The 19,404-nt window shown below is 44.1% G+C and overlaps 1 protein-coding gene across 2 annotated transcripts in view; it reads right to left on the bottom strand.

The window, feature by feature from the left end:
* MICALL2 (MICAL like 2) overlaps positions 1-19,013 on the bottom strand; it is a 62,820-nt gene extending 43,807 nt beyond the window's left edge. For both annotated transcript variants that reach the window (XM_083153082.1, XM_083153083.1), the window contains exons 1-2: positions 18,830-19,013; positions 11,942-12,085 (exon numbers count right to left, since the gene is read on the bottom strand). In XM_083153082.1, the coding sequence (XP_083009208.1) occupies positions 11,942-12,084 (143 nt within the window). In that variant the 5' untranslated portion in view covers position 12,085; positions 18,830-19,013. The remainder of the gene's footprint in view (positions 1-11,941; positions 12,086-18,829) is intronic.
* Between the last annotated feature and the right edge of the window lie 391 nt (positions 19,014-19,404).

The following is a 19,404-nucleotide window of genomic DNA, read 5'->3' as shown; positions in this document are numbered from 1 at the left end:
TATCCGATTTATAACCTACATCAGATTGCAGTAGCAGTTAGGGAAGACTTAGCTGCCTGTATTGATGTGGTGGGATAATCTTTTATTAAACATTCATTTAAAACAAAACTGTAGCAGAACGCAGATTAACAGAACTAAATACATTAGTTCCATATTTTAGATCAAAAAAGATATATCTTTAGGATTACTGTGTTAACACCCCATTTATTATAATAATAGAATATGATGCTTATAACCCATTGAGTGCCAAGTGAATTTGTCAAAATTGGCAAACAAACATTTTTATTCATCATAATGACCTGTAATGTTACCTTATATAGGAAAGCTACGGATTATACTTAGGATAATTCCTTTTCTTCATGGCAGCCATTACATTGGGTTCATCCCTTTCTTCATTCTATTTAGACAGGTAGTTTTTTCACCCCAGGATCATGCTCCTCCTCTTCCTCCTCCCTATATAGCTCAGCACCTCCCTATAGCCATTCGTCTTTGAATGTCTCCGCTCCAGATCCTATGGAAAAAAACATACACAGGGAGAGCTAAATATGGGCTGCCATGAAGTACTCCAAAGAAAAGGAATTATTGTAAGTATAATCCGTAGCTTTCTTCTTCCTACTTCATGGCAGCCATTACATTGGGATGTACCAAAGCAGTAGGGAGGGTAATACAATTCCTTAAGCCAAGGCTTGTCGCAGCACTTCACTTCCAAACCGCTTCTCTGCCACATCCAGAGCATAATGGGGGAGATTCTCTAAGCGAAAAATGCGGTAAAAACCCTGTTATCGGGTTTTTACAGCATTTTGGGATGCTGTAAGCACCCCCCGCCGGGTTACCGCGGCGGGGGGCATCGGCAGAAAAATCTGGCGATGCCCCATAACAGCCAATGGGCTTCTATCGCGACCCCCCGCATCGCCCCCTCCCCCCTCACCTGTGTCCGGGCAGCACAGAGCTGTGCTGCCCGGACCTGTGACCTCCTCCCTGCACTGATCCTCTTCCGGGTGCAGGGAGGAGGAGAGCCCGGCGCTGCAGCAGCAGCGCCGGGTGTGTGCGGGAGGGGGGAGCCGCCGGGACCTGCTGGGACCCGGCGACTCTCACCGCAAAGGACAGCTCTTAACGCAAGAGCTGTCCTTTGCCTTAATTATCGCATATGTTACAACATATGCGATAATTAAATATGCAAAGGGGGCGGCAAAGGGGGGCGGAGATTCTTAGAGAATCTCCCCCAATGTTTGGAAAAGGTGTGTAGAGATGACCACGTAGCAGCCTGGCATATCTCTTTAGCTGATACTTTTGCCTCTCTAGCCCATGAAGCCGCCATTGCCCTGGTTGACTATGCTTTTTTTCCTTTGGGAATCATGCATCCTATCTTCTTATATGTAAAAGAAATCACTTCTTTAAGTCACATTGAAATTGATTGATGGGGATAAACCTTTCTTTGCCCCTTGGGGAATTACAAACAATGATTCCACCTGACTAAAATTGCAGGTTCTATCTAAATAAATCTTGATGGCTCTGACCACATCCAAAGTATGTAATTTCTCCTCCTTATTACTGGAAGGGTTAGGACAAAAGCAAGTTAGTATATTCTCTTGATGAACTTGAAATGATGCAACAACTTTGGGCAGGAATGACTGTTTATGTCTAAGCACCCCTTTATCCGGAAATATTCTTGAATACAGATCTTTCATGCATAGAGCTTGCAGTTCACCCTCTCTTCTGGCCGAGGTAATTGCCACCAAAAATATAATTTTCCATGTTAAGAATTTCAAACTGACCCTATCCAGTGGCTCGAATGGTGCAATCATTAATCCATTTAAAGCTAAATTCAAGTCCCACTGAGGAACCACAGACCTAATCCTCGGTCTAATTATTTTAATAGCTTGGCAAAACCTTCTAACCAAACTATTTTCTGCCAGTTTCAAGTCCAGTAACACACTCAGCGCAGAAATATGCACTTTCAACGTTGATACTGCTAATCCTTTGTTAAACCCATCACAAAGAAACTGTAGCACAGGTGATATATTTGTTTTAGGAAATCTATGGGACATCACCACCTGCTCACAACTTGGAGCCTATTCTGACCGCCCAGGCAGGGCCATCCTTACACCACTCAAGATACAAGGCATCCAACCAGGTATATGGACACTCACCAAACCAGTTATTTTGCAAATTACCATCTGGGAGACCATACTAATTGAAGGAGCGCACAATAGGAACAAGCGGGACACACTCTAAGTATATAGTCCATCCAACAATATCTTTTTAATCAAGCGTATATTTTATTCTTCATATCATTGTTCATCTCTATGATTTTTGTTGTTGTATATAATGTTGTTGAATATTTTATTCTTATTCAATTCATTGTATATGTGATGCCCAATTGATCTGTACTATAGTTCTTTTTTGTATTCTTTATTATTATTGAGCGCTCCACCACCATTGTTTTCTGCTCCTATTTCTTTCTTTCTTTCTAGGGACTGATCATCCCCTGTGTGCGAGCAGCTACTGTAGCTCAACACCCATCTCACCAGCGCCTACTTTCACCTAGGTGAACTTTTTCCTTTTTGTTTGTAGTTAAGGGTCTTGGAAAGATCCTTCAACACCATCTCCACTAACTCCAGGTTAAGCAACCTCTCATCTTCCACTAATTCCCTAGATTCTGCAGTAGAACCAAAGGAACCTTCTTGATCATATCATGATCATGGTCAAAATCTTCAGCCATCAAATCCCCTTCATGATCCAAACTGGTCTGTGACCTAGACCTCTTATTACTAAAGAATTCATCTTTAGTTACAAAATTCTTCTACATCCAACACAACGGTTCATTAATCTGAGAAGACACACTAGAAACTGATCCCTCTCAACACAATCCTGACAGAGAGTCTCTTCTCCCACAAACGATTTGTCACATGAGGGGCAACTCTTGGCAGCATTCTTTTTCTTACACAACTTCTTCTTAGGTGCAGAAGGCGCACTGTAAAGGAAAAAAAGGGGGGGGGGGGGGGAAATCACTTGCTATCTAATTCTAATAGACATGATCGCAGATGATCTTGCAAAGATAAAAGAACCAGTCCTCACAGAGGACTTACCTGGGCAGCGATACTTTAGCTTTGGGAGAGGCAGCCTCCATTTTTCAATATGCTCAGGCTGTAAGCAACACAGAAAGCACCTAGCACCTCTCACACCGGGCAGGCGCTTTATATACCGGCACTTCCGGTATCTGGAAAGCAGGTGGCCCGCTGTAGAACAAAGGCCGCGTGCATTGAATGCGCCGCAACTTCCTGCTACCTGTGACCACATCCGATCGGAAGAGTTAGATGCTCCGGCTACTCCGCTGCCCACACCTGTATTCTGTGACCTGGAGACAGCGGACAGAGTGCCGGGGAACACCAGCCGCCTTCCACCCACTGGCCATGGCAGCACTGTATGACCGGGCATACGATTATAGCGCCGGAGGACGCCCACAGCAGCTCATCCGCCAGGTAATGGCCGCCTATAGTGTCCACGCCGCCGGCCAGGACCAAAATTAGGTAAGGCACCGCCAACCTTCTGTTTTCTTGCGGCCAAGGCCCAAACAGCATACCAGCCTGCTGGGTGAGAAAAAATAACAAACCACTACTCTAACTACCTGTACAAATAGAGGAGACAGGAAAAAGACTAATGGCTATAGGGAGGTGCTGAGCTACATAGGGAAGAGGAAGAGGAGGAGCATGATCCTGGGGTGAAAAAAACTGCCTGTCTAAATAGAAGGAAGTGTAATTGCTGCCATGAAGTAGGAAGAAGAAGTATAATCTTTTTTTTTTACACATAATTTTTTATTTGAATTTATATTAACAAATGTGAGCAACGCTGGCATTCTTAGCATCTCTCACACACATGTTGGCCCTCAAAGGGTTAAAATGAGTATAAGCATATACATATACAGAGACACCTGGTTTTAGTGCCTCTCAATGCTATAGTCTGCCTGTGCAATAATTCCTGCTGAACTCCAATCTCGTATCGTGGCGGATGAAATGGTCAACCGTCAGATCATTGCAGCCAAAGAACACCTACAAAGCAAATACGTTCTGAAGTTTGTGTAGCCCAAGATATAATACAGACAAAGGATCAGTGGGAGGCAACGTTTTATGGCGGAATTAGATAAGGACATACAAAGAACATCAGAAGAATCATTTCTCAGGGGCCTTTACCGTTGCCCACTTGGCAGATACAAATGTATCTAATTAGATATCCACTAAGGACATCCCTAGCCCAGAACACATGTAAGAGATTTATGGCTAAGAACCCTGCAACCTGAAGTTAATACAATACATAAATAATAGACCGTTTTGTATAGCATCCCACTGTTATTTATATGACTCAGCCAGCGACACATAATGATCTGAAGTTAAAATACGACTACTTTCATATGGGTCAATTTAACCTGATGCCAAATCAAATTTAAGAGTACAAAGACCACAATGGTTATGTATGGATGACTGTTAGAAAGCCTGATAGATGTAAATATTTTTAGGCTAATCTGAAGCCAATAATTATTTGGCTGAACATGTACATTAATGTTGTATTGAGGTATCAGAAACAGTGGAGCAATTTTAAACATGCTTGAGATACTTTAGGCATGAGAATATCGTTACAAAGAACTAAAGAACAAATAAGGTTGAAGTTGGCAAAAAGGTAAAATAAAAGGGCAGACTAGATTGGCCAAGATGTTCTTTTTGTTTCTGAGGTAAAAACCTTTAAGGGGTGTACACAAGGGCGTAACTACCACAGGTGCAAGGTATGCAGCTGCTATGGGGCCCACAGCTGATGGGGGCCCAGCTTTACTGTTTAAGTAAGGTTTTACACACATTTAACACCATCAGTTGCTAGGTAGCCCTTAAAAACTTATGCTATGGGGCCTACGAATATCCAGTTACGCCCCTGGGTGTACACACAGGCTGGAGGCTGAGTGATTTTGCTTAGTCAAAATCTCCCAGTCACTGCCGTAGATAAGCCGGTGGCTATCCCAGCAGCAGCCCGTGCGTACAGCCTAATAGACACTACAGCGTCTAGCAAGAATATTCTTGCCTGCAGTACCTGTTTTGATGGGCGATAGCGACGCTGCAGGGCCATGTAACATTATCGCCCACTGTGTACACGGGACAATTCATGGACACATTTGAAGCAATTTTTGAGGATGCAGTCAAAATCGCTTAGATGAATCGTCCCATGTGCACATGGCTTTAGACTCCATCTACATGTTTGCTTAGATCAGAAGGTGATGATTAGAGATGATGGTATATTTCAAGCAAAATGTTGTTAAACGTTCAAAAAACATTTAAAAAAAGACATTTCACCACACCACACCATATTTTCACCAGTAAATATGTAGTCATGGATGGAATATAATTGGTTATACTTAAAAACAAATGCTCCCAGCCTGGAGAGGATTGAATTTGTCCTGTAAAACGCTCTACTCTTTCTTTTTGATTTAAGAGTTCAAAATCTGATCCAAATTTTTCTAGAGACTTCAGAATGTGCACTCTAACAATTAGGGCCCTCTTCCTTTATGTACTGTACATCTTCCTCTGTTTAGACTATTTTCTGTCAGCCCAATACTCATTTCCTGCCCCTTTCAGATCGCACCTAATTACTAGGTTCATGCCAAATTGACCAGGTAGTAGGTGTGACCTGTAAAAAAGCAGGGTTGCTCTGCAGTGTAAACTAGGTCGAGCGACCCAGTTCTCATTCACACTGATAGAGGAGGCAGTGCCAGTTCCAACCGCTGCCTCCTTCCCCGCCCCCGATGCCACTCCGCCCCACTCCCGCATGACGTTAGCAACCCGGCAATATTGTGGGTCGCTGAAGAGGTTTGAAAAGAGCAAAATGCAGGGCAGCTCCGGGACTGAACTGTTTCAAAGTCGTGGTGCGACCCTGCATTTTGCTATGTGAGAGTGGTATTAGTGTCCTGTCCCCTGATGAAGTAATGTTTATATACCATGCACTTGTCCTATATTGTCCTGTACTGTATGTCACCTTTTTTATTTTGCTAATTTATTTATACACTTTGTTAGGTGTTGCGGAACCCTTCATAAAAAGGATAATAATAACAACAACAACTTTGCTTTGTTCAATGTACACAAACTTTTTTCAAAACATATTGGGGCATATCCAAATAAACCTGAAGCAGTTTCAGACTTAAAAAATTGGGGGATAGCGGGATTTATGACTGATGGTCATTATCGCTGTATCTAACTACAGACCTTTTTAGTGGCCTAAATTGACCGCAATCGCGCCAAAAAAAAAAATCAGATGGGTTCAGGGAAATGTCCAGGATTTCATGCATTATCGCAGGTCAACCTGCTGCTTACCAGGAATTATGTATCAGGAGTCACAGTTTTCGGCATTGGGGCTAACTGGCTAGCCAATTACCTGGATACCCCTACTGTAAAATTACCTTCAGGCTTTATATGTAAGGTGTATATAAAACAAATTAATATTATGGTTTAGTATGAAAATATTACAAGATACAGAAAAAACGGAATACTTCTGGTCTGAAGCATATAGGACACCCAACCTGTAGTTTGCTGGGGCCTAAACAGTTCTCGATCGACATGACAAAGTGATGGATGGGCTAGGCTATGGGTAAGTGGCATTCTGCATTATGAAAAAAAAAATTTTTTGAGTCTTTAAACCATTAAAATGTATCAGCAGAAAACATAAAGGCTGAATTGGTTGTGGTACTGCATAAAAAGACTAGAATCAGCATAAACTGATGAAAGTTTATGTAACAGTTATGGTTAAAGTGGCCATACACTAGAATAATTTGTTCTTTTTCTACACAGTTTAGACGCATCAGGCCGACAAATCAACTGTTCAATCGTATGTAATTTCTTCCCGTGCACATCAGATGGGATCTGCAGATGGTCACTTTTGCACCAAGGATACATTGTGTCCCAGGGCAGCGAATGGGATCACATATGATACACTGTATGCAAAAGAACCACATGCGATCTAGCACCCATTCTCTCCACCAGGGAGTTCCAGAGGTATCGCATGCGAGGGTGCATGCGATACCTTGGCCTAGTGCAGGGCCTTTAGCGGAAGCCAGGAGGGTTATGGTTAAGGGGTAGGTGGAGAGGGTTAGGGCACTTGCCGAGCCCTTGTCGGGATCCTTCATATCGCGATGCCGGTGTCAGTATTTTTACCTCAGACATCCACACCGCCGGGAATCACATATGTATGCCATTTTTGACAACTGGGCACAACTGCATTTCTTAAATGCATTGAGTTTGACACGCAAATCAATAAAACCCTGGCAAATAACTGGGCATCACACCCAAACAGACTACCTTTCTGGTCACCTTCAGAAGACACAAGCCAAAATAATGCCGGACTGGCAAGACAACTGAAAGTTCTGACAGGCGCCAATTGGAAACAAAAACCAACAAAAAAACCAACACACAAAAACAAAAGGATTTTCTCCCTTAAAATAAAAAAAATGAATATAGCACAAAAATCTGTGGCCATCCATGCGGTTGAATGACCGTGTAGTGCAAATTAACCTTACTGCATATTAACAAAATTGTTCACATTGTAAATAATATGAACGTCAAATTTCTCCTTGTAAAACAGAACTGATGATCGCATCAGAGGACTGGATGCATCAAGCTTTCAATGTGAAATGGTCGCCACCACATAAAGCGGATTTTCATGTTTAAATGAGGTTTTGTCTAGATGACGGAGTCTTTAAACCAGAAATTAAAGTTTTGTAATTCCCTTTCCTTTACTCAACCATATGATAGTAGTAATGTCATCTTCATAAATTACATTGCCTAAAATGTTGACTATGGGGGTCAATCCAATTAGGTGGCAGTCATGAGACTCACAGACATGCGCACAGTTGCGCACTCCCAAGAAATCTCCAATCCAAATAAAAATGACTATTCAGGGATGGAGATCTGTCAGTCATTTGCAATGGGAAAGAAGTGCAGGAAAAAGTGGGATGACCTGTCGGGAAATTATAGGTTTGTTTGCAGAATCACTCAGAAGGCGGTCATAAAGGAAATTTCTGGGAGGTATTTAAACAGTGTTAAATGGTTGATTTGTGCATTTTTTATGAATAAAGTGAATAATTTTGAGGTACTTAATACTGTACATTTTTCAAAATAATATTAACATTTTTTTTAGCCACTCCTACATAACATATATATCACACCCATAAACAACATAATCAATAAAAGTTATACCCCTTTCAGACATACAGCCCGGGAATTTCCCTGCTCAGACCCAGGATTTTCTCTTCTGCAAAATCCCGGGTTTTTGTTTGAGACCTCCTTTCACACTGCATCACAGACCCAGGAAATTCCTGGGTTAGCCCCTTTCAGACAGAACATGTTTTTTCCAGTTTTTAAGGTAATGTCATCATAAGGGGACCGGTGGGGTCAGCCCTAAATGGACTTGGGGCCTGATTCAGGTTCAAAAGCAAAGTCTCTCTTTAATGGACAAAACCATGTGTACTGCAGGTGGGGCAGATGTAACATGAGCAGAGAGTTAGATTTAGTTGGGATTTGTACTTCAGTAATTACCCTGCACAAAAACAAAATAACTCACCAAAATCTAACTCTCTCTGCACATGTTACATCTGCTCCACCTGCAGTGCACATGGTTTTGTCCATTAAAGAGAGAATTTGCTTTTGCAAGTGAACCAGAATCAGGCCCCAAGTCCATTTAGGGCTGACCCCATCTTTGCATGACCTCATTATTGTGTGCCTGCAAACCATCCCCCTTATGATGACATTGTCTTAAAGAATGTCTGTCACAAAATCAGAGTGAAAACCCGCAAGACCCCTATGATCTGCTCGTTTGGCCTCATCACAGATGATGTGTTTGAGCAAATACATATTTCCATATTTCAATTAATTTCCAGGATCTAGATCTGCAAATACAACTATCCAAGAGTAAAGGGGACATCTGGGTAAATCCATTTAAATGCAACCCTTTGAGGTTAGACACGGAACCCTATTTGCAGAGTATTATTTACAAAACTTGTACACCCTGATGTTTCCAACACTTACAGTACCGCCTTTTCCATATCGTCCCACAGTTAAATATTGCACCCAAAATAAAAAAAGAACATTCCCTGTGAGCGATGCTGGCATTTTTAGCGGATGTTTTGAGTATCGCTCACAGTAACGTTGGCACTCAAAGGGTTAAATAATCTGGTCCCTCTATAACCACCTTGCCCTGTAGGCATGTCACCAATGCACCATGCAATTCTGAGTCATGCGTACTGGGAAGGGAAGCCTGTTTGACGTTCTCTTGCAAATAGCCTCAGGTTGGTCCAAGTGCAGGTAATTACGATGACGTCTGCAGTAGCCGGCATAAAATCAATGGGTGGCAGAGGTTTCTGGCATAACAAAATCACTAGTTTTATTTAGAAAGTGCGTCATTTTGATGGAATGTATAACAAACGTACACACATATGCATTAATAATAAGCATTGCATTTACTGTGTTCAGTATCTGCCTGTCCAGCTACTGCATTTTATAGTCCAGCACAGAGAACATATTTGGGAAGGACATAAATGGATACATTGTGGTCCTCACACCAGTTACTGGAAAACATGTCCAAGGCGTGGACGCACTCACACTGCTCTGTTACACTTCACATTTTCCAACACACCCACAGTGGTTTTAGTTTCATCACTGTGTCCAGCATGCATCCAGATTTTAATGAATGCTCCGTTTATTTGGACTTTGGAACCAACAGATGCACTTTTTTGGGAACAAATACAATCTTATTTTTTGATTGAGCAGGTTCTCAGAATGTCACTGAACTGCGCCCTTCAGCTAAAGTAAAAAAATCATATTAAAGGTTTCCGTACAAAAAACACACACAGCAGTGAAATTAAACGGTAAACATGATTTTATTGATACAATTACTGCAATATCCATGTTTGTACAGCCAAGAACATGAACTTAGTGGGCAGTATTCAACGTGAAAGTTCTCCGTGCATGGAGAGCGTTTTATTTCGCTCTCCATGCACTCTCCGTGTTTTAGCGGAGATTCTCCGTGTTCCGGAGCCTCCTGCTCCCACTATTCAATGTGGCTGATGCTCGCCACCACTCGCGGCGAGTCTTAACCCCTGCAGCGGACGAGCGTCCGCGGCAGGGAGCTTTCAGGGAGCCGGGGGACGGAAGCAGCCAGAGAGATTAAAGTCTCCCTGGCTGCTCCAGAGGAATGTGGAGGGGAGGTGGGCTCCCCTGGACCCAGGCAGCACAAGCTGCCCCCCCCTATAGCCAGCGGGGGACCCAGTATTCACTGCACCCGATCGTGCATATTAACGATCGGGTGCAGTGAATATATGAATATCTAATGAGCGGCTCGAGCGCTCCGGCCCCCTGCTGGCTGCACAGTGTAAAAAAAAAAAAAAAATTTAAAAAAATTTTTTTTTTTAAATTAAATATATATTCATGTGCTATAAGCAAATGAATAAAAATAACATGCCCCTACACAGAAAAAAAAACCTGATTTTTTGACACCAAATTAAAAAAAAAACCCTTTTAGTTTAAAAGTTCACATTCCAGATCTCCATCAAAAGATGGAGAATTGCTACACGGAGAGAGACGGAGAAAATCACTTAGAAAGACGGAGAATATTTCACATTGAATAGGGTTGCTCGCTTTTGGAGAGCAAAATGCTCCGTCCAAGGCGAACAAAGAACAAATTCTCCATAAAACACGGAGAACTTTTCTCATTGAATACTGCCCAATAAGGCAAGGTAAACACAGGTATTGCCAGTACTGGGGAAATTAGTAAATACGTGTAGGTGTTCAGGCCCCCAATACATGTCATGATAGGGCAAAAGAGGACAAACTATCCTCCACAGAAATACGCGACCATGGAACAATAATGGGACCACTCAATCGCTTAGAGAATGCTCCTACATCGCTCCATCGCTCCATGTGTAGGGGCATATCGATAGCTATCGCCCGGAGATTAATATCCAGCATGCTGGATGTTATTCTCTTAATTGCCGGGCAGGGACAGTGCTCTTACCAGAGACACTGTCCCTGACAAATCGCTGTGCAGCGCTGTGTGCTGAGCATTCCGGCATCGCTCGGAATGCTCATCAGTGTCGCTATGTGTGTAGGCCCATAAGGGGTCTATGGACTAAGCCTTGGAGAGAGATAAAGTGGACAAAGATAAGGGGGGCTATTCAATCTTCCGCCGCCATTTGCGATGCGGATCGGTTGTTTTGGGCAACTTCTCCCCTTAATCTTTATCCAAGGCTTGATACATCCCCCCACTAAGGAATTGCGGCTTTCAGGACTTAATCTATCCTAAGCCCCTCCTCAAAAGGTAGCACATGTCCTGTCTTTCAAAATAATAAACCCTGTGGGGCATATCATATGCATACAAGGAAACAGCACTCCAAGTCCATCGCTGGCTCCACGTTGCCAGAGGTGATGGCTGAGACGTAACTAGGGATGCCAATCCCGGGGCATTTTTTCAATCCCGGAAATAGGGATTGAAAAATGCCCAATCCCGGGATTCCTGGTCGGGAGCCGGGCACGCATTTTGAAGCCAGGAGCCGGTGGGCGGGCGCACAGTGAAGACGGGTGCCAGGCGATGCAATGCAGTCAGGATGGGAGGGCGTGCAGCACGGACGGGGCTATGTGGTCTGCGCAGGATGACCTCTGACCTAGTCATGCACAGAGCCACACTGCCAGGATGGGAGAAGCCTGGCAGCATCTGTGCACTTGCTCAGACACTGCCCGGCATGCGCAGTCTAATCCCAAAATCCCGGGATTGGAGTTTCCTGGGATTGAAATCCCAGCATTTAAGGAGCCAAATCCCGGGATCCCAGGATTGGCCACCCTAGACGTAACACTACTAAGAACTTCCACCAATACCGCACTAGATATGCTATAGAATTCTATGGACATACTGTACTTACATGAGGTCAGGCCGGTGTTTGTGTAGTATGGCACAAAATGCCAGCCCGTCGCGAAAGGATGTGGTCATATTGGTGATGGTGACGTCCTGATAGCCATCGCATTGTTGCTTGCACCACTGTTGAAGAGCCTTAATTGCAGCCATCCTATGGAGAACCCCAAAAGGAAGAAACAAGAAGAGAGTCAAGGGAACACATAAATAATACTTTCATTTTCAAAACAAAATTCTTATGAACAAACACATACACAGCAATACATAATACACATACACTGGAATACATAAGTTACACAGGAATACACATGCACAGGAAGACACATACTGTACACAGGAATACAAGTGATTTCCATTGTGAAAATGCCGTTATTACCAGCCATTGACACTACACTGCTTGTAATGAGAGGCGCTACCTCCCCGAGATTCATAGTTACATCAGGGTTGCCGACCCTCCCGGAATTTCCGGGAGTCTCACGAAAATTGGGTCCCCCTCCCGGCCCCCCGGAAGGGTGGGCAACCCTCCCGGATTCAGGGGGGACCCCCGGATCGGGGCATTAAAATGCCGCAATCCTCGGGTCTCAGAGGAGGGGGCGGAGCTAAAATGACACAATCGCGTCATTTTAGCCCCCCCCCTCTTAACGGAGATCCCTGAATGCGCTGGTTTACCAGCATGGGGGCGGGGCTTAGTGATGTCACGCTTAAGCCCCGCCCCCTGAGCGGCTACTGAAACTCTCCTCTCCGGGCTTCTCCCGGAGAGGAGAATAAGAAAGTCGGCAACCCTGAGTTACATGCAAAACAATGGGGGCACAGGTGCACTGTACAATAATTACTACTAACTTATTATATATATATATATTGCCTTTTTAATTAAGAGCTTTTTAACCATATAATTGGCAAAAGATATGAACCTGCCCACCAATGTAATGTAATGTCAGCATGCAATTTCTAAATGCATGAGGCTAGCGCTAGCTCCAAACCTGCAATAACATGTGGAATGTGTGCTTAGGGATGGAGTAGTAAATTAATGGGGAAATGGTGCTTACAGTACTTCGAAAGCCCAACTTTCACTAGAGCTAAAACCAATGTGAAATAGATGCACCCAACCGAATAGTATTGTATCCCCTGCCCGTTATTGGAAACGTGGTAACAACTCTGGGGTGTAGGACAATGCTAGAAAGTGATTGGCAGGTGCTAGCTCTGAAGGCTTTTAATAATGAATATAACCTGTTCTTGTCTACTGTATGTATTGCTATTGAAAAGAAAAGCCAAACAATTTTAGGACCAAAATGGGGGGGGGGGCTATCTATATGTGACCAAAATACTCTAGGGCCATGCGATGGCTACAATTGCCAGCTGCCTCAACACTGAATACAAAGCAGCCATCAGATTTCACCCACCGACCAGAACAGTGCCGGTGATGAGGCCTTTTCCCAAGTCAGCCCTGAATCATTAGACTCCACCACCATGCACCACAATCCCAAGGGACGTTCTACGGTTACGGTATAAGAGATAGACAATGTCTAGGTCAACAATCAATGGTCGACATTGACTGGGTCGACACCTGAAAATGGTCAAAATAAGCTTAAGGTCAACATGGCCATGGTCGACACAAGCTTTTCAATTTTTTTTGTGACTATGTCAACATGGACACCGTATTAGTGTACCGCGGCGCGCTGGGCTCAGCGCACCATCATATTCTCACTCTATGCCCATTTGGATAGTAAAATATGAACCAAGTCAGTCAACACCAAAAAAAAAAGTTAAATACTTGCGTTGACCTTGTGAGTGTTGACCATGCCCATGTCAACCTTAATCTTAGGTCGACCTTCTGTCAATGCAGACCTGCTATGTCGACCTAGCAATTTTCGACAAAGGACCCGCATACCCTTCCTATTGCATTGAAAGTGGCAGCTAGGACAAGAAAACTGCTATTTTTGGCCAGAGCACACAATGGGGATTATTCTGGTTCACCCGCAAAGGCAAATTCCTTCTCAAATGGACAAAACCTTGTGCACTGCAGGGGGGCAGATGTAACATGTGAACCTGAATAAGAATAAGGGCCAATATGTATTTTGGCCAATTAAACCTTGCTGATTGTCCCAATGCTTGAATTCACTTAATAAAATACACAATATTTTTTCTAGCAATGCCTGCCAATGCACATGTTCCCCACTGCCACGTATGGAGCAGGTCACAAAACTTCCATTACAGAATTGCAGCCTTGGTCTTGGCTTCTTCCTTCCAAGGAAAAATGACTCAGAGTTAGTGCTCGGATCAAAGTAAGCATGAATTGTAGAACTAGACACAGGATAAGTGCACCAGTATGGAGAATAATGCAATCTGCAAGAGAACTGGCACGGACAACAGAGATCACCGAATGGTGAGAGAAGTGGGAGAATGGATTCCTGGGGTCTATTTCCTAAGCCCTGTAGAGCAGGGCTGGGCAATAGTGGCCATCCAGCTGTTGATGAACTACACATCCCAGGATGCTTTGCATTAGTTTTGCTATGTGGCCATGCTGAAACTGATGCAGGCATGCTGGTATGTGTAGTTCATCAACATCTGGAAGGCCGCTATTGCCCAGCCCTGCTGTAGAGAGATAAAGTGGATAAAAGATAAAGTACCAACCAATCAGCTCCTGACATTTTTCAAATACAACCTGTAACATGGCAGTTAGGAGCAGATTGACTGATTTCCGTATACCTATATTTCTCCAAAGTTTAGTATACAGACCCCACTACACGATCCCCGCCAACACTGATATTGATGGCGGTGGGGACCCAGCATCGCCAAGTGCATACACTCTTGCCGATGCTGGCGGGGAGTCAGCCATGCTGCAGCTGCCATATGGCAGTCATTAACGAGGACCTCCCACGTGCAGGACAAGGGAGGGGGTCCTTCAGGGTGTGCAGGAGCATGCATCGTTAACGATATTCAATGCACACACTAGGCTGTATAGCAGGGCTGGGCAATTGCGGCCCTCCAGATGTTGAGGAACTACACATCCCAGGATGCTTTGCATTAGTTTGGCTATGTGGACATGCTGAAACTGATGCAAGGCATGCTGGGATGTGTAGTTCCTCAACATCTGGAGGGCCGCAATTGCCCAGCCCTGGTGTATAGTAAAAGATATTGATCAGAAGGGCCCTCTAATAGCACTCCGTAATAGCAAAACTGTGGCAAGGCATGCTGGGACTTATAGTTTCACAATAGCTGGAGAGACACAGGTTGCCTACACCTGGTCTACTGTTTATGGGGCTTTACCGTACTTATAATGGTGTCTATAATCACTAAAGGTTGAGTGCTCCTTATTCAAAATGCTCGGGACCAGAAGCATATTGGATAACGCATTATTCCGTATTTCTCAATATTTTTATATTTCAATGAAGAATCTTGCATTTATGTTGTACAAACACAGAAAACATACACAAATATGGTTTATTTGAGCAGGAAACAAAATGTGTGTATTATCTCAGGCACTGACTTTGAATGCCACGCAATCATTTATTTTTGCACATATTTAGTGCCAGTTACATATCATGTCCCCAGTAGGTTTTTATGGAGGGGGGGGGGGGGGGAGGGATTGGTTTTCGGAATAATTTAGATAACGAATATTTGGATAAGGGATACTCAACCTGTATCTAAAACACAAAAGTTTTCTGTGTAACCTGCAATTCCGCCTATAAACTGAAGACTACAAAAACGTTCCCCATTTCGATTACAACAGGTGATAGTTATATGGACAGAACGTGAGTATAATATAAACACACATACCACAATGATGATTTGGCAGAGCAGAACAAATGACATTTCCAGTAAAGATTCCGTGAATGCACAGTAGCAAATACTTTTTTTTTGAAATACTAGATTTGAAACTCTGTGCATCAACACGATCCCTACTGATAGAATGGCTTGAAGCACAACAGGAGCGACTTTACTATTGGATCGCCATGGTACCTTGTTGTACACAAATTAAACTAAAATAAAGGCAATAAAATAAAAAACAAGTGTCACCAGGCAATATAAGCTCAAGTTTGTCAAGCTCCATTGATTCAGCTTGTTTGGCTAAATATATCTAGTTGCTCAACCATCGGGCAGGTATCACCAAGTATATGTCGATTTTTAGAACAGATAGTAGCCTTCAGCAAGGTCCTCCATGAGCTACTGAAGACTATTCTGAGGTCAGTGCCTTCTATATGTGCAGCCACAGATGGGTACATTTTTCAACTCACAGCCCACCAAACAATAAAAAAAATGTCAAGGAACACCACCAGACCCCACAGGGAAAAAAAACACAATGGTCCCCACAGGGAATTAAACATTGGCACCAATATGAAAAAATAAATCACACTGGTTCCCACAGGTAACAAACAAAATACATTGGCCCTCACATGAAAACATGAGACCAGTGATTAACAGGTGGTGAACTGGTGGTGGCCGTAAACTAGTGTGGATATCTCAAGATTTGGTGGCACACTTGAGAACAGCACACTAGTGTGCCACGGTACAGTGGTTGAAAAACGTTAGATTAAACAAACATAATACATGTTTATCACAGTCTAGTAGATAATGCTGTTAGACATTAAGGCCTCACAACCACACTCCATACGGGAGTGGTACTAAATCCCGGCGGTCGGAATCCCGACGTTCAAAATCCCGACAAGGGGGGGGGGGGCGTGGATCGCCCCACCCCTTGCCTCGCTGTGCTCGGCACACTATTTTATTCTCCCTCTAGAGCAGTGGTTCCCAACCTTTTTTCTCTACTGTACCCCTTGATTAGGCTTTTTATTGAAGAGTACCCCCCCTCTCAATTTGAAAAATAGACAGTACTTATGAGTGGAGTGGAAGTGAGTGGTATGCGTACAGGAATCGTGCCCTTCCGTGTCTGGCCGCTGGTTATGTACTGTCTCCAGGGTTCCCACTTACACCTGTAGGATTAATGCCGCTGCTTCTTCCACCTGTGTCAACGCAGGGCAGATGATCGCTGATGTCTGAGGGCCGCATGGGAAGCTCCCCATGGATTGCTGGTCAGGCAAAAGCACCAGGAGACACTGATGATGCTGATGAGGTTGAAGACAGAACCGTAAGTGACAAAACATGGTTCTTCTCCATGGCAATGGGTCTTCTTCTGCCATCGAAATACTTTTTTTCATCTTCCGCCATTACCAATATTATTTTCAAGTACCCCCAACTGGTCTGCAGAGTACCCCCAGGGGTACTAGTACCCCAGGTTGGGAACCACTGCTCTAGAGGGAGAAAGTGTCAGGATTTCGGCGGTCGGGATATTGATTGCCGGGATTCTGACCGCTGGGATTGTAACTGCATCCCCGCCATACACTCTGGGCCTTATTCTGGTTGACTCGCAACGCCCATGCCCCCCTTCCCCCAGCACGTGGAGTTCCCCCGCATGTATGCAAATGAATGTTTTGCATATACATCCATTCGCAGCCTTGTGTGCGGGGACAAAATCATTCGATGGTCGCCGACCATCAAATGATTTTGTAGTCACTTGCAGACCTAAGACACCAGCACTGAGATACAAACCAGGCTGTGGTAGAAGCACAGCAGCAGTGTGACACCCCAGGCGGGAAATGGGAACTGCACAGGCTTTGAAAGGTGCAGGTTTCTAGAATGAACACTAATGTAAACAGGTCTAACAATGGAACCCATGTCAAATGCCCCTATACCCACCATCATTTTATTATTGTTTGGATGGATTGTGATTTTCTGACCATGTTTTGATCATGTATGTTAGCCACAGGTAAACGCATTGAAGAAGCCAGTATGACCTCTAATAACCCATAGCCAGGCTAAAGGGGTGGCAACTGAAATGGAGTCATGTGGCAACCTTTATAGGGGGGCGTGTTGGAGCTTACGACTGCGTCTCCATAGACAGCTGTAAAGGCTGCGGCATCTCTGTTCCGATAAACATTCTGTGCAACTCATGCACGTGGAGACTGTACAAATGCAACACAGATTGGTTCTTGGTCAGAATGGAAACCGTGACCCCCACGATGAGAGGAAGCAACGCTAGCACCGTGGTTGCACTTGCGCTATATACACACACAAAAGGTTAATAGAAGTGTTAGAAGACCTAACTGTGGAAATATGTCATAACATAGCACTTCTAACTACTCACAGTTTAACAAGTCATAACAAAGTAAAACAAACTCAGGAGACAACAAACTCATACACCAGCTGCAAAGTGGAAGATAAGAACATTTTTTTACAAAACGTACAGATCAGGCTGATCCCTGATGCTGTCACATGTTGGTTATTATTACATTTATGGTCAACGTTAAGTGGCGGGTGCTCCCAATTAAACTTTTCTTAATTATTATAAAACTTCTGAGTCCATTACAAATAGCATGTCTCTGTCAAACACTATACAACACACTACAGAAAAAAGTTAATTGAGAATAAAGTAGCATAAAAATACGTGTTCTGATCTTTGCTCCCTGACATGGACAAAAAGTCAGACTGTACAATCATATTCACTATACACAGTAGTCTCTGCTTCCTGCACACAGCACTGCACAGTGCACAGGGAATATGTGGGACACAGCAGGATGGCAACAGTGACAGTATATAATTTCCACACACACACATATTCTGGTGAAATACAACATTGAATCAGCAGCCCCTGGCTGTGTGTAATATATAATATAGTGTATATCATTTTGAGTAATGTATATAACATGTATTATAAGACCTGCAGATCATTTAACAATACAGAATACAGCAGAGACAGAGGTGTCTACAGCACTGACCCACGTACAGCACTGATCAGACAGTGTATACTGCCGGCATGTAACGCGTCCCTTTACTAAGACCTCACACAGCAGGCAGACACACACACACACACAGAGGTAGAGCACAGTGTATAGCACCTTACCTGGCTGCTGCTGCAGTCAGTGAGCCCCGGGTACGGCTGCCCCGTCAGTGTATATGTACGGCCACCTCCTCCATATGCCCGCAATGCAGGCGGCAGAGCTGCTCCTGTGTCCCGCAGATAAAGATGTTGCTTACGTTACTCACTTGCTTCCAGACAGAGATCACAGTACGTGGGAGGAGCCAGGGAGCTGGGCGGGGCTTAGCGTCCACAGCAAAGGGAGTAAATGTGGCCGATGGGCGGGGCTTTTGGAGAGGGGGCGGGGCTAGCGATCGGCGTGCTTAATGTTGTGGGGGCGGGCACATGAGCGTTGTTGCCGCTGACAGGAGGTGAGTGGGCGGGGTTTGTGACTGCATGGAGGTGGGGGGAGGACTGGCGGACTACTATGGGAGGCAGGAGGAGGACACGCAGTCAGACTTTACAGCAGCCTGGGAATCTGGGTTTTGCTTTGCCGGTGGCAGGGCAGTATCGGAGATGAGGAATCCTTTCACGTGACATTATATACAATGACCACATTGCTTGCCTATTAAAAATGCATCTGTAATATCGGTCACTTTAAAATCACGTGCCACGTAAAG

This window comes from Crinia signifera, chromosome 7 (genome assembly GCF_055691185.1).
Source record: "Crinia signifera chromosome 7, ASM5569118v1, whole genome shotgun sequence".
NCBI classification, from domain to species: Eukaryota; Metazoa; Chordata; class Amphibia; order Anura; family Myobatrachidae; genus Crinia; species Crinia signifera.
The sequence above is the reverse complement of the archived record's forward strand: the minus strand, read 5'-3'. Positions and strand labels throughout refer to the sequence as shown.